This window comes from Mauremys mutica, chromosome 2 (assembly GCF_020497125.1).
Source record: "Mauremys mutica isolate MM-2020 ecotype Southern chromosome 2, ASM2049712v1, whole genome shotgun sequence".
NCBI classification, from domain to species: domain Eukaryota; kingdom Metazoa; phylum Chordata; order Testudines; family Geoemydidae; genus Mauremys; species Mauremys mutica.
The window spans coordinates 253,553,397-253,579,153 of record NC_059073.1 but is presented as its reverse complement, the minus strand read 5'-3'; the positions used below and the strand labels follow the sequence as shown (position 1 = coordinate 253,579,153).

Here is a 25,757-nt window from a genome sequence, read left to right as displayed (position 1 = left end):
CCCTTTTCAGTCTGCTGCTCCTTTAAGGCTTCTGCTCCTTCCCCTCTGCAGGTAGCTCCATACCTCTGGCTGGTATGGAGAGTTCCTCTCCGAGTCCTCTTTGAACCTGGATCCCTCTAGATCTCTCTCCTTTTTCTCATTGATAGAGAAGGCTCCTGCTTATAGGAAGCCCCCCCCACCCCACCCCCCCCGGCTACTTTCAGATAATCCTTGACACCCCATCCAACCACTGGCCCAAGCTCATATCCGTTACCTGGGGATGGATAACTAGGCACTGGTGGGGCTCAGCCCAACTATCTAAATAGGACAGCCCACCCTGTGACAGTGGATTATAGATGATATTTTCAATCTTGTATTTGCTGTTCTCATCCTTCTGCTGAAATGGTCTTTTTTGATTCCTGAATAAACTTCCTTCATTCTACTTCCTACAGACTGCAAACACTGGGGTCAACAGATTGTGCATGTGTGTGTATCCTCTCAATAAAAACAACACAAAGGAGATCTAACAAGCTTGCATGTAATGGATCTGACATCTGAAGTTGTCAAGCCATGAGCTAACAAATCCTCATTTTATCTATAGGAAGATTGCAGTGACCCTCTCTGGATATCTCTTCATTGGGCATGATCTCTTCTATTTTTCAGTATCAACATCTTTGCTTCAAACATGACATCAGTTTGCCAGCTATGCAGATGCAAAGCTTCCAGATGGGAAGCAATTTTGTCTGTTTTTTCCTTTTTGTTTTCTCATTGTTTCTGGGATGGCTTGTAGAACTACCAGAAAACTGTTTGGAGCATATCACACAAAGGCAGATGGGGTTTTTATGGTTACAGCTGCTGCTTGCTGGGCACTCCTGAAATCATCTTTGTATATTATACAAACCTGAGAAAAGGGAATCATTGGTGGCTGTGGGGAGAACTTTTTAAAGGAAGCGAGGGAGCTGTGACAGGTATCATGAGCCCAAAGGAGACTAGAATTGTCTGCTTCTTTTAGAATTGTCTGCTTCAATCTCACTGAGGTGGGGATTTTTACAGCAGGAAGTCTGAGTCCTGCACAATCTTTTCAGTCTTCTAGTGGGAGGACTCATCTAAGGGGAAACTTAATTTTCTGCAGAAACTTTACAGTCAAACAAAAAAGAAGGAAAAGTAGGCGAGTAGCGTTATGTTCAAGCAAACAGGCCGGACTGGACCTTTTCAAACCATATTGTGTGTTTGTATAATATACATTCTCTGCCACCTTCTGAAATGTTTTCTGGAATAGTAGCTATAACAGAAAGTTCTGAAAAAGTGGCTCTTGTGCTAGAAATTGAAGTTAATACCATATCTACTAAAATTAATTATATATCTATATGTATAAGTATGTTCCCTATTGTTAAAAATATGTATAAGTATGTGACAAAAGGTAAGCAGAAAGCAAGGAAAAAAGCCAATTAGTGATAGAACAATTTGACTAATAGAGCATACAACAGAGCAGCTTGAAAACTGGATCCAATCAAGGAAAGTTAGCATATTAGGCATAGCTGCTGGGAATGAGCCAATAGACAGTGCCTTTTGGTGACCTTTACAATAACTTTACTGGCTGTATTTTCCTACTCATCTGTAATGTGTGGTTTGACTCTGAAGATGGACCGTATTATGCCACCCTTATTCCTGCTGAGTTGAGCCTTATTTCAATTAGACTCTTTGCAGAGTAAGGCATTACTCAGCATTACTTAATCAGGATCTAGCCCAAGAGCTGACAACACATTTAGTAAGAAGGTGCTTTGAAAGTCTCTGTTACCTTAAAGTGGCGTATTCTCCAGTGAGAATAAGCACAAGTCCCTTAATTTTTTTCTTTTAACTTTAATTAAGAACAAGAACAAATGAATATAAAATGGCCATCAACAAGTTTAGGCTTGAAATTAGATGAAGATTTCTAACAATCAGAGGAGCGAAGTTCTGAAAAAGCCTTCCAAGAGGAGCAGTGGGGGCAAACAAACCTAATTTGTTTCAAGGTGGAGCTTGAAAAGTTTATGTAAGGGATGATATGACAAAGTTGCCTACTAAGGCATATTGCCCATCCATACCTGCCATTTGCAAATATATTGAATGGCAGGTGATGAGACGCTAGATGGGGAGGGCTCTGAATTACTACAGAGAATTATTTCCCAGGTGCCTGGCTGGTAGGTTTTGTCCACATGTTCAATGTCTGACTGCCATATTTCAGGTTAGGGAGGAATGTTCCCCCATGTTCTTCCTCTGCAGCCTGGGGCACGGGTCACTTGCTGATCTGAACTAAAGTAAATGGTGGATTTTCTGTAACTTGAAATCTTTAAATCAAGACTTGAGGACTTCACTAACCCAGCCAGAGATGAGGGGTCTATTACAGGAGTGATGTGCAGGAGGTCAAACTAGATAATTATGGTCCCTTCTGGCCTTAAAGTCTTAAAGATCAGGCCCAGTTTGCTCTGCCTCCACTTCTACTCTCTTAGAAGCCTTATCTTCAATAGTAGTCAAAACCGTTTTGTATTAATATAATTATGACAATAATTAGAAGCTCTCAAACTGACCCTGGGTTAATCCTCTTGTAACATATTTCTATCTTGAAAAGTTTTCATCCAGGGCTTTTCTTTGTTCCCTATTGTTAATCTAGTACTTTATTCATCACACCATATTATCTTCTATTTCATGATTTTTTGCGTTAGCCCTTTATCTCTGATGTGGAACCTTGTCAAATGCACTTTGAAAAACCTAAGGGTACAACATCCACTGAATTTCCCTTATCTGTCATGGCAGTGATATATTCAAAGACATCCAGCAGATTAGATAAGCACCACCGCTCTCATACCTTAATCCTTGCCTGCTCTCCTGATAAGAGTGCTTTTCCAGAAGTTCTACCGACAAATCCCCTGAAGAGTTTTTCCTCAACAAAAGTTACACTAATTGGTCTCAGAAGGAGATGAAAATTATAACTAAATAAAAAAAACTCTATAAATAAACTAAAGTAACGTTTCTAGACATAAAGTTGTCATGAATATAAAGTCCAATATCTCAGGATTTTCCAAAGCTAGAAGCAAGTGCTGGGTATCTCAATAGGAAGTGGAGACTTGCCCATTTCAGTTATATAAAGCTGCCTTTTTAACTCTGGAGGGTCATGAGAAGTCTGGAATTAAACCTGTCACAGGTGCTAAACTGAATATTGCCTCACCTAGCCCTTGGGCCACATTAATTTAGGGTGGTTGTGGGGAGGATTTCTCATTTCGGGGGTGGGAGTACTTTTCTGGGCATTTAATTATTTATTATAAATGGCGACTGAATCTACTCAGAAGTCTGGAATGTTAGAAGTAGTTCTGGAGAAGATGGATGAGTAGTCAGAGTTTAGGTGAAGTGGTCAGAGGGGCTGCTTAAAAACGGTCACCACTACCACTTAGATGTTTCCCATATGGTAATGATGTCCATGGGATAAACAGCATTGATCCTGCAATTATCACTGCTCCATCAGCTCTCTGTCCACTCATCTGTCTTCTCCAGGACTCATTATTTCATCCCACTGAACAGGTTTAAGCAGCCTCTAATTTAATTACCACAAACAATTAAAAAACCTTTTAACAATTAAAAAACCTTTTAACTACTGGAAAGAATAGATTCCTGGCTTTCCAATGGGATATGCAGCCCTTGCCTTTTAGCTCTGACAGTCCATTGGTATCATGATGTTTGTATGGAGAGAAACTATTTTAGAACTCAGGACCAGATCTTCAGCTGGTGTAAATTGGCAAAGCTCTGCTGAAGCCAGTGGAGCTATGTCAATTCCCCACTAGCTGAGGATCTGGCTGATAATGCTTCTCTCACCCTCTCAGGGCCGACGAGGGGGTGGGGTGGGTGGGAGCTGGTACAAATTACTGGGGCCCGGAGGTCCGGAAGGGGGCCCAGGGCCCAGCTTTGTTGGCCCTGTTTAGCCGATCCACCCTTGCTGGGGAGCCCGAAAATTTTTTTTCACCGGGGCCCGAACCCACTCTCAGCAGCCCTGCACCCTCTGAGCCTAGCAGGTGTAGAGATACAAAAATATAGTCCAGTATTAACAAAGCAAACAAATGGAAAAAAAACCCTTTTAAATAGCCTTTCTAATTTCTAGTTTTTCAGCAAAGTTTGTGGCATGTTTGCCACTCAGGAGTCACAAGCATCCCATACATATTCTAACTAAATCTTTACACAGCACTAACACATTCTCTTGTTTCTGCATTTTTGTATGGCGTCTGTTTAAGAAATTGCAATATGTATCTAGATATAGTTATAGGTGTGACCAAAGAGAGAGAATGACTAAGGAAGTGGTAAATTGTTGTCTACAAGTATTTCAAGAGGTACCTGCTAAGGATGGTTGGGACAAGATGGAGATTTGACAGTTCCTTCAGATGGTATCACATCTGAATCCAATAATTTTACCAGATTCAGTTTTGTATGATTCTAAATATTTTAGTGAATATTAGATATTTAAAGTGTCCACCACGTCCACGTGTCCTAGGGAACCACAGTTGCTCCCCATTCTATTTATATTTTTTGTGTTGTACATCATTTAAAAGACTGATTCTTTTGTTCTGAGATTTTTCTATTACTAATATAGGCATGTCTCTGAAGACTGGTCACTGACACCTGCGTGAAGTTTCAGAGGAGGTGACAGGATTGAATACATTGGACTAAATCAGTGGTTCCCAAACTTGTTCCACTGCTTGTGCAGGGAAAGCCCCTGGCGGGCGGGCCGGATTGTTTACCTGCCACATCCGCAGGTTCGGCCAATCGTGGCTTCCAGTGGTCGAAGTTTGCTGCTCTAGGCCAATGGGAGTTGCTGGAAGCAGCACGGGTCAAGGGACGTAGTGTCCGTTGCTTCCAGCAGCTCCAATTGGCCTGGAGCAGCGAACCGCGGCCAGTGGGAGCCGCGATCGGCTGAACCTGCGGACACGGCAGGTAAACAAAGCGGCCCGGCCCGCCATGGGCTTTCCCTGCACAAGCGGCGAAATGAAGTTTGGGAACCACTGGACTAAATTCTGGTCTCAGTTGCAGCAATGAAATCACTGGATCTATTCTGGATTCATTATGGTACTTGGCCCTGCCTCAGTGGGCTGGAGTAGATGATCTTTCAAGATCCCTTTCAGCCCTACATTTCTGTGATTGTATGATGTGACTAGGACGAGGCGTTGGCCCATACATAGAGTGCTGTGTACAGTAAGGGCGTATCTATGCAAACACTTAGTTCTGGGCAAGCTGGGATGTAACTCTACCTGGTGCTAGTCTGCCATGCACCGTTTGTCAGTGTGGGCCCTGCCGCAACACATTAACAGTTTCCTAGTGCATTGTGATCTACTCCCATTTCAAAGCAGCATAGATCAAAGCCAGAGCACCTGTGAGTGTGCAGTAGCAGGGCCCACACTCACAATCAGGGCATGGCTTGTTAGTATTAGTTAGATTTACAGCTCAGCTTGCCCTGAACCAAAAGTTCATGTAAACACGCCTAAAGGTACCTTCTTAGCTCTCTATTATACTGACTGTACATCACCCTGAATCTGATTTAGACCCTTCAGTTTAATATCACTTGTGTCAAAACTTCCTGTAATATTTCACATAGGAATGTTTTAACTTTGCAATCTTTAATAACGTCAATTGTTAACTACCCCATGTTAGCTGTGTATGGCACTCAGCACTGTCTACAGAGGAACTGTCTACAGAGGAACTCCATGTTATGCACTTGTGCAAATCTGACAACATTCTTTGGGATATGTTGTCCTGCAGTCATCCTAGTTTAGAGGTAGATTAATCATACTGTCTTTTTTTTATTTACTTGCACACAAGCTGTTAGTATTATGGTTCAGGAACTTCTAGATTGTTCTAGAGCTGGAAGCACTATGCTTTTTTCATTATGATGGTGTTTTCTACTTCTGTCTCTTTTTCATACGCTGTATAGTGTGCTTCTTCCTTGTGTCAGTGGAACTCCATTTTTATGATTCAGTTGTCACATGTTGATGTGTCACATCTATGATAAAAATGTTTCAGTTTTCTGGAAAAGTTGCTTGGTTTGAGAACTGAATGACATAATTGATTATCTTGCTTCAGTGGTTGAGATGAGCCCTTGCAGGTGCCTTTCTTGTTACTATTGCTTGAGTTAGATGGCATAAAAGAATCCATTGATTTCCTTCCCTTTGGTTCTTTTGTTGTCATGTGTCTGGAAATCTGAAGTTAATTATTTGGTAGCCATTTTATCTCTTCTCTAAACAGTTCAGATTGTCAAAATATGATTTAGAAGACATAAACTGTTGAGCAATAGTAGACATAAACATAAACTGTTGAGCAATAGTCAACATGGTTTCTGTAAAGGGAAATCGTGTCTTACTAATCTGTTAGAGTTCTTTGAAGGGGTCAGCAAACATGTGGACAAGGGGGATCCAGTGGACATAGTGTACTTAGATTTCCAGAAAGTCTTTGACAAGGTCCGTCACCAAAGGCTGTTACGTAAATTAAGCTGTCATGGGATAAAAGGGAAGGTCCTTTCATGGATTGAGAACTGGTTAAAAGAAAGGGAACAAAGGGTAGGAATTAATGGTAAATTCTCAGAATGGAGAGGGGTAACTAGTGGTGTTCCCCAAAGGTCAGTCCTAGGACCAATCCTATTCAATTTATTCATAAATGATCTGGAGAAAGGGGTAAACAGTGAGGAGGCAAAGTTTGCAGATGATACTAAACTACTCAAGATAGTTAAGACCAAAGCAGACTGTGAAGAACTTCAAAAAGATCTCACAAAACTAAATGATTGGGCAACAAAATGGCAAATGAAATTTAATGAGGATAAATGTAAAGTAATGCACATTGGAAAAAATAACCCCAACTATACATACAATATGATGGGGGCTAATTTAGCTACAACGAGTCAGGAAAAAGATCTTGGAGTCATCGTGGATAGTTCTCTGAAGATGTCCACGCAGTGTGCAGAGACGGTCAAAAAAGCAAACAGGATGTTAGGAATCATTAAAAAGGGGATAGAGAATAAGACTGAGAATATATTATTGCCCTTATATAAATCCATGGTACACCCACATCTCTCGAATACTGTGTACAGATGTGGTCTCCTCACCTCAAAAAAGATATTCTAGCACTAGAAAAGGTTCAGAAAAGGGCAACTAAAATGATTAGGGGTTTGGAGAGGGTCCCATATGAGGAAAGATTAAAGAGGCTAGGACTCTTCAGCTTGGAAAAGAGGAGACTAAGGGGGGATATGATAGAGGTATATAAAATCATGAGTGATGTTGAGAAAGTGGATAAGGAAAAGTTATTTACTTATTCCCATAATACAAGAACTAGGGGTCACCAAATTAAATTAATAGGCAGCAGGTTTAAAACAAATAAAAGGAAGTTCTTCTTCTCGCAGCGCACAGTCAACTTGTGGAACTCCTTACCTGAGGAGGTTGTGAAGGCTAGGACTATAACAGTGTTTAAAAGAGAACTGGATAAATTCATGGTGGTTAAGTCCATAAATGGCTATTAGCCAGGATGGGTAAAGAATGGTGTCCCTAGCCTCTGTTCGTCAGAGGATGGAGATGGATGGCAGGAGAGAGATCACTTGATCATTGCCTGTTAGGTTCACTCCCCCTGGGGCACCTGGCATTGGCCACTGTCAGTAGGCAGATACTGCTAGATGGACCTTTGGTCTGACCCGGTACGGCTGTTCTTATGTTCTTATGTAGTCTTGTTTAAAAATAATGTAGAAGCAAGTTTTTTACTTCATGCGTCTTGCAGAAATATTCAGTATTATTCTGAGCCTAGGAAACATACTGAATAGAGCTGAGTGAGAAATGTTTTTCCTGTCCCATGAAAATTTGATTTTGAAAATTTTCCCATTGTGCATCAGAATGGAACAGAAACTTTCATAGTTTTTTTTGATGGAGGTGGGAGAAGTGAAGAAAAAGAGACAGACGGACAGACACATACACTAAGACTGACTGAAGTACTCCAGAATAGCCAAGAGTCCAGTGGTTAGGACACTTACGTGGGATATGGAAGATTCAGGTTTAAGTCCTGGTCTGAATCAGGTAGAGCAGAGATGCCTCCATCCCAGCTGAGTGCCATAACCACGGGCTCTTAGTTCTTCTGGGGTGCTCTCTCTCTCTCTCTGTTTTTTGACTCAAAAATCCATCCTGAACCTGAGAAACTTTTCTAAACAAATTTTTGTCAAACTCGATACATTGCTGCAAAGTTTAGCTTTAGACGAATTGACATTTTTTTGACAAATTCCCGACCAGATCTAGTACTGAATTGATTTTATTTCAGATTGTCAGATGATGGCAGAGGATTTTTTGGTGTCCATTTCTCCTCATTGATAATTTGGGATGTTGCATATTCTGTGTTTTATTACAGCAAACTGTTTCCTAAGGGATGGTTCTTGTAAAGGAGCCCTCTTTACTTCCAGTCTGTTGGAAGTAGGATTCCTCCCTCAATCCTGTGCTTGACCAATTTACAGAGACCAGCCTCTGGTTAAAGCTATGTCCACTCGGTCAGTCAGAATGAAATTTCTTTTTTTCTGTTGGGTCTCTTAGAGTTCATCAACATTCCTTCTACAAACAGGATTTTGGTCCAAAATGGCCTTTTTTTAAAAAACAACAACAACAAACTGTTGCCAAAAAAGGCTACTTTTTGAAATGTTTCATATTGCACAGTACTGTTGACAAAAATGTTATCAAAATATAATCAAAATGGCTATTGAAACTCTGCATTTCCATGTCTCAACATGTTTGGGTTTCTTTTAAGTTTAGCCAAAACTATGAATTTTGGATAATTGCAACATCTGTGTAATGTTTTACTTTAAATTACCGATACATACTCTTACTTTACCATCATTTTAACATTTTAGTTTTTGTCTGGGAATAATAGTGGTCAAGGGTCAGATCTAGTGTCCAATAGCACAGTAATTGCACCTCTCAGATACATGTTTGGGGGAGGAAATTTTCCAGACCAGATCAATATGGCACAATATTCTTAATAGTTAAAAAAAAAATCCCAAACAACAAACCCTCATGCCTCTCATTGTTGCACTTCCATTACTATGAAATTAGCCACGGGCAATGTCATTGTGTAATGACATATGGAATAATCAGTTATGTCACCTGCAAAGATCCTAACAATTGTGAAAGTTTGCCCATTGTTAAGAATTTGAAATGTGCTCTTTGAATGCTCTTCAAATTTAATAATATAGTAATGAACAGCTAACAGCGTAGATCTTTGTGCAGCAGTTGCTGGAGTATAAGCAGGTACAAAATGATGGGCTGGTTTGCTGAAGTGAGAGGTTAGCAAACATGCCTCCATGGAACAACCAAACAACTAAACAAAAAAAGATGAGGAACATTTTTTGGCCTCTAGCAGATAAATAGGAGATTCTTGGACCATCATTTTCTGATGGAGGAAGTGCCAAAAAAAGGTGGCAAAATCCAACCGGAAAAGAGGGCATTTGGAACCCAAATCAGGAGCATACACTGCTGCCTGAGAACTGAAAAAGGAAGGCAAACTTGTTGATTTGCTACAGATAATTTTGATAATCTAGGAGGTGCTAGTAGCTGCAATGGCAAGCAAGAGATGGACATGGTACCAGATCTGGGCTTCTCTAAACTCCTTGGGTTTCAATCTTAGAACTCTTGGGGACCACAGATGTAAATGGTGGAATCTTGGGTTGAACATAAAATACAAACTGGGGACTACTGCAAGGCATCAGTAGTAATCCCACTGCATGGCACAGGAAAATGGAGACTATGAGCACATCAAATTCACCTAAAAATGATGTCACCACTTCAGCTCTAGTGCATAACAAAGAGAGAATTGAAGGGGTTTTGAACAATTTTGCTGTGGGCAGACTCAGTGAAGGCTTCAGAATAATTCTAAATATCCTGAAAACCCTATAATTTTAAAGTTTCAGAAAAGCTCCCACTCTCCTGATATTGACTAATTTTACATGAAAGGGATTATCATAAAAATTGTACCACTTCACATTTTCTTTTTTTAAAGGTTGTAACGCAATAAATAAGTCATAAAATGAAATGTGTGTGTGTGTATACACACATACATTTCTGTGTAATTTGTATGTGTAGAACTGTGTGTGTGTATAAAAATATGCATGCAATGCCTGGAATCTCATAACTAGACACATTTCAGACTAGAAATAAGCTACATGTTTTTAACAGTGAGGGTAATTAACCATTGGAACAATTTACCCAGGGATGGGGTGAATTCTCTGTCACTTGAAGTCTTAACATCAAGATTCTATGTCTTTTTCTAAAAGATCTGCTGTAGCTCTATGAGAAATAAGAGGCTTGATGGAGGAATCACCTCATGACATTCTATGGTCTGTGTTATGGAGGAGGTCAGACTAAATGATCATAATGGTCTTGTGTCTTTTGGCCTTAAAATCTATTAATATGTGAATTGTATACATAAAAAGATATCGATAAAGAGGTACCCTAGCAGCTCCATAGTTAATTTTACATTGGCTCTTACAATTAAAGCAGGGTTTAAATTTCTGGGATTTATATGCACATAAATTTCATTACCAAAACTGGACCATTTTGAAGAGAAGGTCCAACCTCAAACTTCCACTGGATTCAGCAATACTACTTATCTTCTAAGCACTTAAAAAATCATTCTGTTTTAAAAATTTGTACTTAGGGTCTCTATTTTGGGGGGAACCCCTGTCACTTGTGTTAATTCTCTTACATTGAACTTCCCATATTAGTGAACCTTCAACAAAATACCCATGCAGTGTACTTTAAAAAAGAAGCCAGTAAACCAAAAGGGTGTAATTCCTTTTACTTGTCATGTTTTCCTTTTCCATCAAGGAAACTGATGGTGAATGTGTCTCCACTATATATTTCCAGGCATGGAAAGGATAAGGTAATGCCTGTGAGAACTTGATCCTGGTAGCTCATTGTGGGCTGGAAGTAGCACGGGGAACTTAGGAGCAGTTCAATGCTGCAAGAGAAGTAGACAAGGAAACATAGGAGTGTCGTAGTGCTGTGAACTCTACCAGGCATAATGTCTCACTGCATTCCAAAGTCAAGGAGTAGGCAAGGCTACAGGGCCTTCATCCCTCCTTAATCCTTCAGGAATCTTTTTTGTAAAATAACGTTGACTTTCCAAAGAGGGAAGTTCAGGGGATCTGGTCCTTTCCTCTTCCTCCAGCTGAGCTTTCCTTGTGGTTCCTCATCTGCTGTGCAGATGGGGATGTTTCTCCAGTTCCCTGGGAGTAACTATCATTGGAGGAGCTCTCATTTTTTCCCTACCAATCCCCTTCTAAGGGCAGCAGCTAGCGTGAGTTTTTGTTCTCAGTACAGTCAGTGCTGCTCTGACTTTGCTGATGATATCATTAGCAACTGACAGCAGTGAGGAGAGCTTCTCCCTACGAAAGAGGATGGACCCCTGGGAGCCCTTGAACAGACTAGCCTAACTTTCCTCTTCTTAAAGCCAAGGAAGATTGACTTGTTCCTCTTCACAGCTCTAAACAGGGAGCATCCACCAGAAAGCCTCTCCAGGAGGATTTTCTCTGTAATATTTTGGGCCACACTTCTATTTTTTCCTTTTCAAAGCTCTTACCAGCCTGGGAGCTGGTTGCACTAGCTTGTCGGTACATACATGACAGATTGGATTTCAAATTGTGTTCTACTGTACTTCACTATTTTCCTTCCCTCTTTATGCTGAAAGCTTATGGAACAGCCTTTTCTCAACACATGACCTTCCAGTGTGAATACAGCACTTACTGTGCCCCATATAGTTGCCCAGGCATTTCTTTTCGTGGACCCCTTTGTGGAAGTGATGTGCCTCTGCACTTTGTAGAAGGGAGCGACATGTGTTACAGGCTAACTTTCCTAATATCACAACCCCCATTTATGAAATGTAAAAATCTATTGGGCCCAATTCTGCTCTGGCAGCAAAGTAGCCCCAAAGCTGGCTTATCTGCCTCTGTGAGGATTCCACTTGTATATGCGGGTTACCTGAGTGGCACAGATTTGGCATATGTCCTTAGGCCACAACACCCCCTACTACCTCAGGCATAGGGATGTTCCTGAGGGGAAAGGGTGCAATCTCCATGTGCTGAAAGACTTTTGGGTCAATGGGCAGATGACCATAAATTAGGACAAACTTGAGGCTTCTGTAAATTGCTCCCTATACGGTACGAACCCCAGTATTGAGAAGCATGAAAAAATGGCCTTAGCTTCCACACCTTTGGAGTGAGTTGTGCAAGCCATCCCAACTGACCGCCAGTAAATCCTTGATAACCTCTGCACTAACCTGTATTGCATTTATTTACAGAAATGTATTATGAGGGTTTTTTAAAGAAAAAAATAGTACTTTTTAAATCCTTCTGCCTATAAAGCCTTTAAATCCCTCTGCCTTAGTTACTACAAGCCCAGTTGTATAGGGTTCAGAGGGAAAGAAGAATTGCAACTAATTTAAAAATCCTCCAAAGTGATCTAAAAATGGCTTTTTATTTAAACAAAAATCAGTTTTGCAGTTTAGTTTCCTGGGACTTCCTAGGACTAGTGGCAGGTGCTCTGTGTCCCATTGGAAAACTGGGAATTTTCCTTTTCTAATGGAGATGGGAGGGAGGCTCCCATTTCTAGCCCTGCAGGTTGTGAGACATCAGACCTTATACATGTCATTGAGTAGGACTAAAGATTGGACTAGTGTAATTTTGGTGGTAATGAAGGAAGGATACATTTGGCTAGGAGAGAAGGAATGAGACTTCTCTAGCACATTGTTTGTTTAGGTTTTTTAAATGGCAGCTCTTTGTAGCTGCTCAGGGATTTGGAATGTTGGAAGTTGTTTTGGCGGACATGGATTAGTGGGTAGAATGTAAGTGAGGCGGCCAGAAACCACATGATAAATGTAGCTGACCGTATGGTTTAGCAATTTATAACACTGCTATCACTCCTATGTATGTGCGCTGAAGAGAGAAAATTCCATGCATCAAGAAGATCAAGGGTTGATCTTGCAAGGTGCTGAGTACCTTCCATCACCATATAATTTCAGTGAGGGTTGAGGGTGTTTAGACCAGACCACAATGAAGCAGTCTAACCAAGTTAGCGTGCTTCATATTAGCAGCTGTCAAGCTATTCTCCACAGATTTGTCTCCAGATCCAGCTGCAATCTAGATGGTTAGTCAGGGAAGGTTGGCTTGTGGTATTTTTACCTTTCTGTTGAGAATATGAGTTCCAATGAAAGATATTGTGTCCTGCAGTTCCTGTGGATCAACAGTGATGTAACATGAGAGAAATAACACCCCAATACAGGATGATGCATCGAAAACTCCTACCTGCAGAGATGCTAAGTTTGTAAAGGTAGAAATTTATGAAAGGGAATATTGCCTCTATTTATTTGGGTTTATTATCCTGCTACTTCTACATATTGAATAAAATCAGATAATATAGAAAAAAACATTATTCATCATATTTGTACACTAAACAGTAAGAATTTTTCCTGGGCTAATGGCATATTGATGCTTAATACTTTTATTTCATTTTTTGTCTATATTATGTTCTCAAATCTATGTGATGCATTTTGACATAGCAGACTGCTAACACTTTCCAATCTTTTTAATGTTGCAGTCCACTCATGTTGCCCGAGCCAGCTTCCAGGTTGATGCATTTGGGTCATCATTCATTCTAGATGTAATGCTAAACCAGTAAGTACTGACTGTCTTTTATTCTGTATTTGTAAAGTGCCTAGCACAATGGGATGCCTATTTTGGTTGAAGTCCCCAGGTGCTACCGTAATACCAATAATAAATAATATTTGTATGTATCTGGTGGATTTGAAATAGTATTTGTTTTTCCTTGTTTTGTCAAATATCTCTGTATATTTTGGCATATTTTCAAATATTGCTACTTACTAAGAACCTAAGTTGGGTTTGGTCCTGCTTTGAGCAGGGGGTTGGACTAGATGACCTCCTGAGGTCCCTTCCAACCCTGAGATTCTATGATTCTATGAACCTTATTGTAAGATGTTTTGTAAGATATATTGTTATTTAGTTTGCAATTCTGCAATTGATAGTGTGCAGGCAAATTGCTGTGCCCCGTTGGACAAGGAGCTACTGAAAATTGGTAACTATTTGCTTTTTAATCCCTGCATATATTATGTTAGAGGTCCACTAATAACACTTACAGCTAGTTGTCGAAAGCCTAAGGTGAATGGTGCAAATGACGTTTCTGCAGATAAGTTCCTTATCTTTTGAGAAAAGTGAAGCGTTATGAAACATTAGAATAGTGAATTCCAGACTAAAGAAAGTGATTGAACAATAGAGAACTTATAAATGAAACCTGGTACTTAATTCTGATGCATCAGATTTCTTTTAGAAAATTCTCATCTGACAAAATTGAAACATTTCAGGTGAACGTATCAATATGGTAGAAATTTGACAAAAAATATTGATATATTTAAATTTGATAAGGTTGAAGCACTTCATTTAGACTTTTATGTTCTATCATAAGAGTAAGGGTTTGCAGAAAGTTTACGTTGTTTAAATGCATGAAGATCATCCTTCTACAGAAAAGGAGTAGCATATAGTGTGTGTGTATGTGTGTGCATATGTATGTACATATATAGGTGTACATGTACAGATAACATAACTGTTATAACAGATAGGGTGAAATCTTGGCTCCATTGAAGCCAATGGCAAAATTCCTATTGACTTCAGTAGGCTCAGGATTTCAGCTGTAGTGTCAGCCTGAGGATTGTCTAATAAGAAGAAATCAAATATTAATAGTATTTGGAAAGACAAGCAGAGGACGTTATTTTACTATGAACTTCTTCAATAGCTTTTTCTATGAAAGTTATGTTTTTACTCTTCATGGAAATATGCTGTACATTTAGATATTTAAACTATTTAAAATTAAGTTTATTTTAGGATAGGATCCATTTTTCCCCCTAAAGAGGTCAGATTGTGCTACCCCTTTTTCCTTAAAGGACATTTAATGAGCATTGAAACTGGCCTAATGTGAGTAACCCTGCCACAATCCAGCCAGGGGCGGCTCTATGTATTTTGCCACCTGAAGCACGGCAGTCAGGTGGATTTCGGCAGGGTGCCTGCAGGAGGTCCACTGGTAATGCAGATTCAGCGGCATGCCTGTGGGAGGTCCGCCGGTCCCGCGCCTTCAGCGTACCCACCGCCGAATTGCCGCCGAAGCCACGGGACTGGTGGACCTCCTGCAGGCATGCCACCAAAGGCATGCCTCCCTCACGGCAACCAGCAGGCCGCCCCCCCGCGGCTTGCTGCCCCAGGCACGCGCTTCATGTGCTGGTGCCTGGAGCCACCCCTAAATCAGCCTAAGAGATGAACTGCAATGTTTTTCAAAATCTAAAAATCTGTTCTCTCTCAAACCAGTAATATAATGTAAACTAAATTCTGTCCCCAGTTTTCCCCATCTAGTGATGAAAATGAAAGGAGCTAATTGGCCTGTAATAGGACATTTTATGCAAGGTTTCAAAAGGGCTTCTGAAATTGCATTTGCTCATGCACAGATCTTATCAAAAAGGAAGGACCAAGGATGCCAAAACAATGTGGGAAATGTATTTTTAATATATGTCCCCAGGAACAGATGTTGTATTCAAAATGATATATATTTTGTCTTTACTATAATTAGAGTGAGTTCTTGCTTTTATTTCCAAACTTGCATATTACATTTCTATGGCAGCATCAGACCTTTGTTTATGAAAAATAAAAGCTTTTTTGAGGGGTTTGGGAGAGGAATGTCAATTTTGTGGATGCACAAGCAGAAGTGTATGCCAAATTTGTGGATGGAGTTTTGGAAACCAGTTTGGAAACATGGCCCTTTATAACAATATATTTGAAAATCAGTTAATCACTTGCCTGCCAAGACCAACATTAGCGATTCTGTTTCCTCTGCAAATATTGATGTTAGCACTAATACCTAAAACTGTGCTGAAGCAGGCATATGTTGGTGGCATCATCAGCTCTTGCTGGCGCTTGCATTTTGGGGAGTGTCAAGGAGATGATTTTGTGTCCTCCAAACCCCCACAAACTTTTGGAGTTACATTAATTTAAATTGATAGGTGGTAGGAAGAGGGGAATTTTTGAAGCATCTTTCAGTCTTCTCTGTTCCAGAAAACATCGATCTTATCTACCTTTGCATGGATGCCTTGATGTTGGGAGCAGTATAAAAAAACCTGGATAGGTCTGTGCGTCACAACCATCATTTGAAAATTGTTTCAGTAGACAGTTCTCCAGTTAAGCTAGAGGTCTTAGGGCTACTTCTCCCTTGTTACTCAAGGGTTTAGTATGTATTCTGGTGATTTTGGGGTAATAGTCTATTTTCTTCTCTAGTTAATTAACTATACATAATGTGTAGTAGCCAGTAGTAGAAATATGTATTCGCAATTGTGATTCCATTCTATTCCCCAACAGAGATAAGAGGTCATCGGGGAAATAAAATAAAGGAACATAAATTGATTCAATAAAATTCACTAGCTTAACAGTTTGGGTTATTTCTTGCATTTGTTCTCTTCTCCCATTTTTGAGCCCCTGCTTTTTCTTTCTGTCTCTCTCCAGATTCATTGTATACATCTTCACATCATTTTCTCATTTCTCATTACTGTTTTCTCTGTTTTTTCATTACTATCTTTCCTTTCTCCCTTGTTTATCTGTCTCTTTATTTGAAAATCACCATTCCCTTTTTATCTGTTTATATTTGCATTCCTTCTCATTCATGCCCTGATACCCTCCCTTCTATTATGTTGTGTCTTCCCCTTGCTCTCATCTGTATTCCATCTTCTCTTCACATTCCAGCACCTTTTTCTCTCCCCCTCAATCTTTTGAAGGCTCCCATATTTCTCTGTCTCTCCCCTCTCCCCATGACAGCCCTGTCTCTTCTTCCCCACCCCAAATGTTTACACGCTAAATATCCCCTCCCCTTCTGGCTTCCGCATATGATGCTTCCTGGCAACCTCTCCTCTCTCAAGTGTTCACCAACGGAGGGTCTAATGCTTCCAAGAATTTAAAGTTTATTTTTCATCCCCCTCCCCCACCCCCCCCCGGCCTTTCTCCTTATCCTCTGAATTGCCTCCTCACCCCTCCCAGAGTGGCTGCCACTGTTGAATCTGGGAGTAAGAGGAAGCAGGGCCTCCTGTTCCTTTGCCTCCCCATCACATCATTTGTCAGCAACTACAGGCTGAGTTGGCTCCTCTGCTTAGCTGCCCCACCCTTGTAGCTGGAGGCCATTTTCGTAGCTCAGAAGAAAAACTGGATTAGCTGTGAACAGCTGAGAAGGAGTTTGTGGAATCCTTTCACCACTAGTGAAAATCTCCCCAAAAGTAGAGGTCAGTTTGGGCTCCTTCCCCTCCATCAAAAAATAGGAGCTGATGGTCATGGGCTTCAAAAGCCCCAAAGCCCAGCCTTGGTTGGCTCTAGTGTGGCTCATGAGTAATCACTGGTTTTTAGAAAAAATTACTCAGTCAGCTGTCAACCATGGAGCATTCTTTACATTTGAAGGTGATCTCTGTAACGAAAAGGGCTAAAAACAGACACTTAAAAATACAAACAGAAACAGATGGGCACTGACATGTGAAGGGTTGCTAAAAATTGAGGGCCCAGAATGTGTGTGTGTCTTGGCCAGTCTTTTAAACAGGAAAGTGAAAGAGGAAATAATTTCGCAATCTTTTGTTATAACATTTTGATTTACTTCAGAATTTAAGTCTATGTGCATATGGTGTTTATTGTGAATCTGCAACAGTTTTAAAATGCATTTTTGTTCATATGTAATAAATGTGCCTTCCTACATGAAATAAACTGAATTTTATGAATAGAGGGTTTGGGGCTGAAAATCAAAAGTTTGATGTAGGTTCCTGTGCAGTCAATGTTTTTTCCACTGTATACTTTTTTTTTAGTTGCAATAATATCTTTACAGTAAGCTTTAATAAAATACTGTCTCTGTTTCAAGTTTGTCTGTTTAACTGGCTAAAGCATTTATGAAGAAGCTTTTAGGCTAAACTAGCTGTATTTTTAAAAGGTTCAATCCCTCAGGCAAGAGTTAGAAATGCATTAGTGGCATCAGTGTTTTATGATACCGTTGCATGCATTCATTCCATGGTCGTCATCATTATTGTTTTTTTCAGTGTTATCAAATCAACTCTCAGAATTCACTATTAGCTGTGGTATCACAGTGCTGCTGTAGGCTTCCCTACTTCAGAGCACATCTAAATCTGGCGATCAACCCAGAATCATGTGTGAGATGCATAACAATTAAGTATGCTTGTTTTTTTATTCCTTTTCCTTCAAGTTTATGAAGCTTGGTTGGTATCTAGTGAAATGGGTATTTCTTGATTTATGCCGAATATTTCTGTTAAAATAGTTAATGCGACCATTTATACTTTCAAGTTGTATTGTAATTATATTGTTAAGTAAGAAATTGGAAAGGAAAATCAACATATTTGAGTTGAAGCATTTCTAGTCTTGTGAAGCAGGATGTCATGTGCTATGGGGGGGCAGCCATCCCAACCCTCCCGACTTTTGGGCATCTGCCTAAAGTGTCAGATTTGGCCCAACCCAATCTGCCATGCTATGCCTTTTAGGAAGGGGGCAGCAGATTGTCTTGAATAGCTTCTGGCACTACCCCTGCTCGCTGCGCTCTGGTCAGGAAGCAGCAGCAGTGGCCTGGGTTGGAGCTGAATGTGGAGTGAGAAAGCCCTGATCCCTGCCCTAGGCTGGCCATTGGTGAGATGCCCGCCACCCAAACCACACCCACCTGCCTCCCCCCCTCTGGGATGGGACTGGCCCACCAACCTACCACAAGCAGCCGCAGCATGGAAGCAGAAGTGGGGGGTTACTGACACAACTTTGCCACCCCCCTTCCAGAATTTTTCTGAAATGACCTGTTGCTGTGAAGCACATACATCAGCCTTTATGAGAACTGGGCCACAGTGTATCTATCACAGAATGGATTAAAAAAAGCTCACTAAGTAGATGGGGAGAGGGCAGCTATAAGATTGTTCTACAGAACAGTAAATAGGATTATCTATAGCAAGATTAGTGATTGAGAGTTCAAAATGTGGAGGGATTCTCCTAGGGGAAGTGCATGGAAAGCTTAGAAAAGGGGAGTGGCGACACGTCATTCAGTACATTTTCTTTGGCATACATATAACCACAGGGTAAGAATTTTATTTACCTTTAATACTCAGGGAAAAAAACACACAAAAGGCATAAGTGTTTTTATTAAGCTGGAGAAGGACTAAAAGAGGTGGATATCTTGGAGTGAGTAACCTTCACACTCCAGCCCAGCTTAGGCCATATCTATGCTACCTGCTAAATTGGCAATGCTGCGATTGATGCAGCAGTGTCGATTTAGCAGGTCTGGTGAAGACATGCTAGGTCGATAGCAAAGCGATCTCCCGTCGACTGCTGTATTCCATCTCCCCGACAAGAGTAAGGTAAGTTGGCGGGAGACACAGCCGTAAATCGACCTAAGTTATGTCGACTTCCGTTAAGTAACTTACGTAACTGAAGTAGCGTAATTTAGGTCAATTTACAGCTGTAGCGTAGACCAGGCCTTAGAAAAAGTACAGGTGCCTGCTGACTTAAAATGCAATGGTGGAAACTCTCAACAGTGGGTGTTGTGTGAACATACCAGTTGGCACAAGACTTGGGGTGCAGCTCTCTATTTTAGCCAGCGTTGTCTCCATTAGAGGCTTTAAAAGCCTGCCTCAGAAGCAAGCCATCATTTTATAGGCAGTCTGTATAAGGACGAAGGGTTTGTCTTTATATGGTTATGATAGCTCAAATGCAGAAGGGCGCTGTTTTGAACAAATTGAAAATTATAGTACTATGTGTATTATCACTATTATTTACTAGGATGGGGATTATTTACAGTGAAGGGATATGGCCATGCCTCTTCTCTGCCATTGCCTCTTCTTTGGGACATTGGGTGCTTCCAGGAGGGCACCAAGGGACCAGTCCCTGCATTCCCCTGAGCACCCAGACTGCAGTTGTAACAAGCCATTGGGTAAGTTGTGCAAGAGGAGTGGGGAGAGAGGATCCTTGCACACTCCCCTGACCAGTGCACTCATGTGGGGCTCTGTTACATCCTGGCCTTAAATCTGGAGTAAGTTACTAAAATCAGTGGAATTGCTGTGTGTAATGGAGAGCGGAATGTTTCCTTGAGCCCTTGTATGAGATTAAGATGGGCCAGCGGCAGGGAGGCTGATCTGGGAGTTGGAAGACTGGGTTCAGTTCCTTGTTACACCACAGACTTTCTGGGTGACCTTGGACAAGTCACTTAGCTTGTTTGTGCCTCAGTTCCCCATCTTGTAAAATGGGGATTATAGCACTTCCCTGTCTCAGCGAGGTGGTGTGAAGATGAATACATTTAAGATTGTGAAATGCTCAGATATTACAAGTATCAGAGGGGTAGCCGTGTTAGTCTGGATCTATAAAAGCAGCAAAGTGTCCTGTGGCACCTTATAGACTAACAGACGTATTGGAGCATGAGCTTTCGTGGGTGAATACCCACTTCGTCAGATGCATCCAACAAAGTGGGTATTCACCCACGAAAGCTCATGCTCCAATACGTCTGTTAGTCTATAAGGTGCCACAGGACTCAGATATTACAGTAATGGGGTCTATCTAAGGGTCACAATTCAGGGCAACTGCACCTGTATTTCCCCTCAGTGGTTCATCAAGGGCACTTACTCTTGGCTTTCAGCTCCCCAGCCGTTGCCTCTCTTGGGTGGATACACATATCTATCTCTCGTCTGACCGCAGTATTCCCAGGCTGGACAGTTCCCTGCCTTCACTGTGTCGTTCCCAGCACAGACAGGTTGCCCTAGGACATCTGCTTGCTTTCTCTTCAGAGACCAGTAACAGTGTTATTGCTACAGGTATATGCTATTACATGGCTCTCTCTAAGCAAGTCTACTTTATTCTTAAGGTACAAAGCATTGCAGAGAAAACATACAAAAACAATACAAGAACCTACATGGATGCTAATAAGCTTACCAGAGCTCATCCTAACTCTTACAGGGGCTCTGGCAAGTGCAGTCTTTTAATACCCTACCCTACAGCATCCTTGTGGTTACAAGTTCATCACAGCTTCAGCTCAGAATTGGCACCCAATCTTATAGGGCCTCAGTTTGCCAAGTCCTTGCAATCCTTCTCTAAGGATTGAGGCCCTTCATGGACCAGAGGTAAGCCCCAGGTCAGCCTAAACTCAGGCTTTTAATACAAAGCCTGAGAGAATCCAGTATAAACTAGAATATTTGTGTCTCTGCAGGCTGATAACTGAGGAAGTTCATTACCGTCCTCCTACTAGAGAGGGTACATACAATTCCACAATAACACATACACCATTGCATGTTTAATACAATTCTCCCAGAGATGTTAACTCTACTTCAATAAGTTTTAACTCAACTCAGTAAAGTTTATCTTAATTCCATAAGGTTTGTTCAGTATATTGCAGAATATTGTCCATCTGTCACAATAAGTACTTAAGATCGATATGTAGAGAACAAACACCGCTGTAAAAAGATGAGGATAACTGGAACAAGAAAGATGTTTTGAAACAAGGCTCAAAGTCACCTTGTAGAATGTAGAGTATAAAATGAAACTGCATTAGAAATCAATAAAATGTGGTATGTGGAGCGCTGAACAAGTATATTGTCACCAGATGTCTTTTTTCTTTTAATTTATCGCCAAACATACAAAGTCATAGCAACATTCACTAAATAACAATTAAAAAGACATTTGGAATCTTTAATGTTTAACTTCACTTATTGTTAATGCTACTTAGATGATAAATAGCACTACAGCAACTAAATACCCATGCACACCACCAAACAAATTTTTGTAGTCTGTGATGAGAGAGACAAATATTCCATATTCCAGGTGGGAATATTTCTTATGGGAACATATTTCAACCAAGGTTTTTCAATCCTATGTCAAATCACAAGCTTCATTTAAAAACAAAACGAAAGACAATTTAAAAGCCAAAAGCCAGGTTTTTTCCCCCATGAGAAGACAACCTGCTAAAAACCTTCTTGAAATTTATATTGGCAACTAGTCACTAATATTATTATAAATGTGTCATGTAAACTGTAAATGAAAAATTTCTAAGAGCGCCCTGAATCAAAAACTTTTGCACACGTGCAACTCAAATGGATATGGGTGCTGACATATGCAAAGACATACCAGTTCTCTACAGGTAAGTCTTTATAGTATATCCCCATTCTTGAGTCTTCACCTACAGCACTGGGTAGCTAAATGGTAGCAGTTAAATGATTTCAGACTGTGTGCTATAGTCCACTCCTGGGTGCCTCTCACAGGACCACAAGACTGTCTGTTTGGGTGTAAGTACTAGGCCAGATTCTTCTCCCTGTTACACTAGTGTAAATCCAAGGAGTGTTGCTGGGCCAGATTCTCTTGTGTGGGTGAGTTGTGTTCAGGGCAAGACTTGAGGAGGCACCTGGTGACGCAAAGTTGGCTTCAAACCATCTTTGCTGCCCCCCAATCCAGAGTCCCCTAAAAGCTGCTTTAACCTATGCCTGGCTGCATGTAGCCCCAGTTGTTCTAGCAGCCTTTTTGACCACAGCTTTGCACTGGGAGTTCATGTTCAGCTAATTATCCACCATGACCTCAGTCCTTTTCACAGTCACTGCCTCTCAAGATAGAATTTCCCATTCTGCAAGTGTGGCCTGAATTCTTTGTTCATAGAAGTATGACTTTACTTTTGGCCAGATCAAAATTCATATTATTTGCTTGCTCCCACTTTCCAAGCAATCCAGATTGCTCTGTATCAAGTGACCTGTCCGCTTCATTATTTACCATGCCAATCTCTATATCATCCGTGATGATATTATATTTTTTCCAGGTCACTGATAAAAATGTTAAATAGCATAGGACCAAGAGCTGATCCCTGTGGGATCAGTAGATCAGTAGAAATACACCTACGTATTGATTGTTTCCATTTATAAGTGTATTTTGTGACTTGTGAGCCAGCTTTTATCTATTTAATATGTGCCATGTTGATCTTGTACATATTATTCAAGTTTCTTAATCAAAATGTCACATGGCACCAAGTCAAATGTCTTACAGAGGTCTAAGTACATTATATCAGCCCTACTACCTTAATCAACCAAACTTGTTGTCCCATCAAAAGAAGCTGTCAATTTAGTTTGACAAGATCTATTTGCCATAAATCCATGTTGGCTGGTGTTAATTATATTACCCTCCTTTAATTTGTACTATGTAATGTTCCATTTTGATTCTTCTAGGTTTTAAAAAGGTGAATTGCTCTCAATAACTGTATTAATGTAATACAGTAGCCACCACCCAAGCATCCCCTTGTGGCCAAAGGTTGTTCTGTGCATGCTGCCTCTGTTTCCCCCATCTTCAGTGAGCACCAAAGATCTACCTCATTCTCCCCTTCTATCAGGGGCTGCTCGAAGTGCCTGTGTTCTCCAGCATATGGGACGTGGCAGGGCTTCTCACCATCTTAACAAGCACTCATTACCATGCCCAGTCTCCTTTAAGCAGATTTGTTTGTCCAAACGTAAGCACATAATAGACAAAAGCAATTCCTCAGTTCACCCTTTGTCAAAGCCTCTCCTCCCAAGGGTCTCTGGTAATCCTGCTGCTTGAAGCTTCCAAGTTCCAACCAGCTTCTCTTCTCACAGCCAGTTAGCTCTGCTCCCTTCTGGAACACCAGCCCCAAGGCTAACTCCTTGAGCATCTGACCCCTTGTTCCAGGGACCCACCACCAGAGTTAGCTCCACCCCTCTGCGGTTCCTCTCCCCAGGCACAGCTTGCTCCAGTCATTTCTCCTCTTCCTGCCCTCTGACAGGCCTGTGTAGCCTGCCTCGTTTAACTCGCTCAATAGGGGTAACCTGCTCTGACATGGGAGCCGGGCCTGGTCTACCCACAGGGACCAGCTATCCTCTGACGATTAAATTTTAGGTTTTGAATGTTGTTATAATTTAGTCTTAAACTACAAAATAAATCAGATCATCTTTCCCTTTATTAATGCCAGTACATTCATTCACATTTTAGCCAGGCCCTATGTTCTTTGAAGAAATATCTATGGCATTTAAACACAGCAGTATTTTACATTTTCAGAATCACAGCTGAAGGATTTGCTTCCTTGTATCCTGCCTGCAAATTGCACTGAGATATTGCTGGCTCTTATGATGACATAAATCACAAAAGTGAAGCATTAGTGTTTTTAGTTTTAGAATTTTCTTATGTCTCTGTGTTTGGGGAGCAGTTGGAATTCATTTGAATCTTCTGTTTGTTTGTTTTACATCCAAACTTCAAACGCTGCTTTCACTGAAGTTAATGGAATATCACAACACAAGCCTAACGGTGAAAAACACAACATATTGGGGTTCATTTGTACTTTGCAAGTATTCATCTGAAATGTCATAGTAGTTGAGAGGCAAAGCCTTCTGTTCGTTAGTCCCAAATCAATGCCCATTAATAAAAATCCTTATTGCTGTCAGTATGACATTGTTACAATACTACATTAAAGCCTGAACTCACTGAAGTGAATAGGAATCTTTCCATTGAGCTGGATTGGAAGTGGATCAGACCCTTACATATTCTATAAACAGTAGATTATAGGGGTGAAATCTTGGCCTCATTGAGATTGACGGGAGTTTTACCAGGATGTCATAGAACAGAGGTGGGCAAACTACGGTCCGCGGGCCACATCCAGCCCACAAGTCCGTCTTGCCTGGCCCTTGAGCTCCTGGCCAGGGAGGCTAGCCCCCGGCCCCTCCCCGCTGTTCTCCCCCTCCCCCGTAGCCTCAGCTTGCTGTGCTGGCAGCGCGACGGCATGGCTGGCTCCAGCCGGGTGGTGCAGCTCAGGGACAGATTTACCAGTTAACAGAGGGTGCCCTGGCCTGGGGCGCCCCAACAACAGGGGGCAGGCAGGCACTCAGGCAGTTCAGCACTGGCGCACCCCCTGTGGGGAAGGGAGGGGCTGCACTGCAGGGGCAGGGGAGCAGGTGGGCCGTGCGGGTGGCGGGAGCGCGGCAAACATGGGCAGAGGACTCAGGAGGAGCACCGGGTGGCTGTGCAACTGGCCGGAGAGAAGCGGCTCTTTGAAGGGAAAACTGCTGCTTCTCTCCAGCTGTGCAGCTGCCCCTGCTGCTCCTGAGTCCTCTGCCCACGTTCACAGGGCCACATTCCAAAAGGGGGTGGGGTCCCGGGGAGGAGGTTAGGGGCAGAGGGGGACAAGGACTAAGGGGGTTGGATGGGTTGGGCATTGTGAGGGGGCAGTCAGGGGGTAGAAAGTGGGAAGGGGCAGGGGCCAGGCTCTTTGGGGAGGCACAGCCTTCCCTACCTGGCCCTCCATACAGTTTTGGAACCCCGATGTGGCCCTCAGGCCAAAAAATTTGCCCTCCTGTCATAAAATCATAGAAGATTAGAGTTGGAAGAGACCTCAGGAGGTCATCTAGTCCAAACCCTGCTCAAAGCAGGACCATCCCCAACTAAATCATCAAAGCCGGGCCTTAAAAACCTCTAAGGATGGAGATTCTACCACCTCTCTATTTAACCCATTCCAGTGCTTCACCACCCTCCTAGTGAAATAGTTTTTCCTAATATCCAATCTGGAACTCCCCCACTGCAACTTGAGACCATTGCTCCTTGTTCTGCCATCTGCCACCACCAAGAGCAGCTGAGCTCCATCCTCTTTGGAACCCTCTTTCAGGTAGTTGAAGTCTGCTATCAAAGCCCCCCTCACTCTTCTTTTCTGCAG

The 25,757-nt window shown here is 41.6% G+C and overlaps 1 protein-coding gene across 1 annotated transcript in view; it reads left to right on the top strand.

Moving 5' to 3' along the window:
- Positions 1-25,757, top strand: part of ADAM22 (ADAM metallopeptidase domain 22) — a 205,948-nt gene that overhangs the window by 9,781 nt on the left and 170,410 nt on the right. The window contains exon 3 of the mRNA XM_045003043.1: positions 13,605-13,681. Coding sequence (XP_044858978.1) covers positions 13,605-13,681 — 77 coding nt within the window. The remainder of the gene's footprint in view (positions 1-13,604; positions 13,682-25,757) is intronic.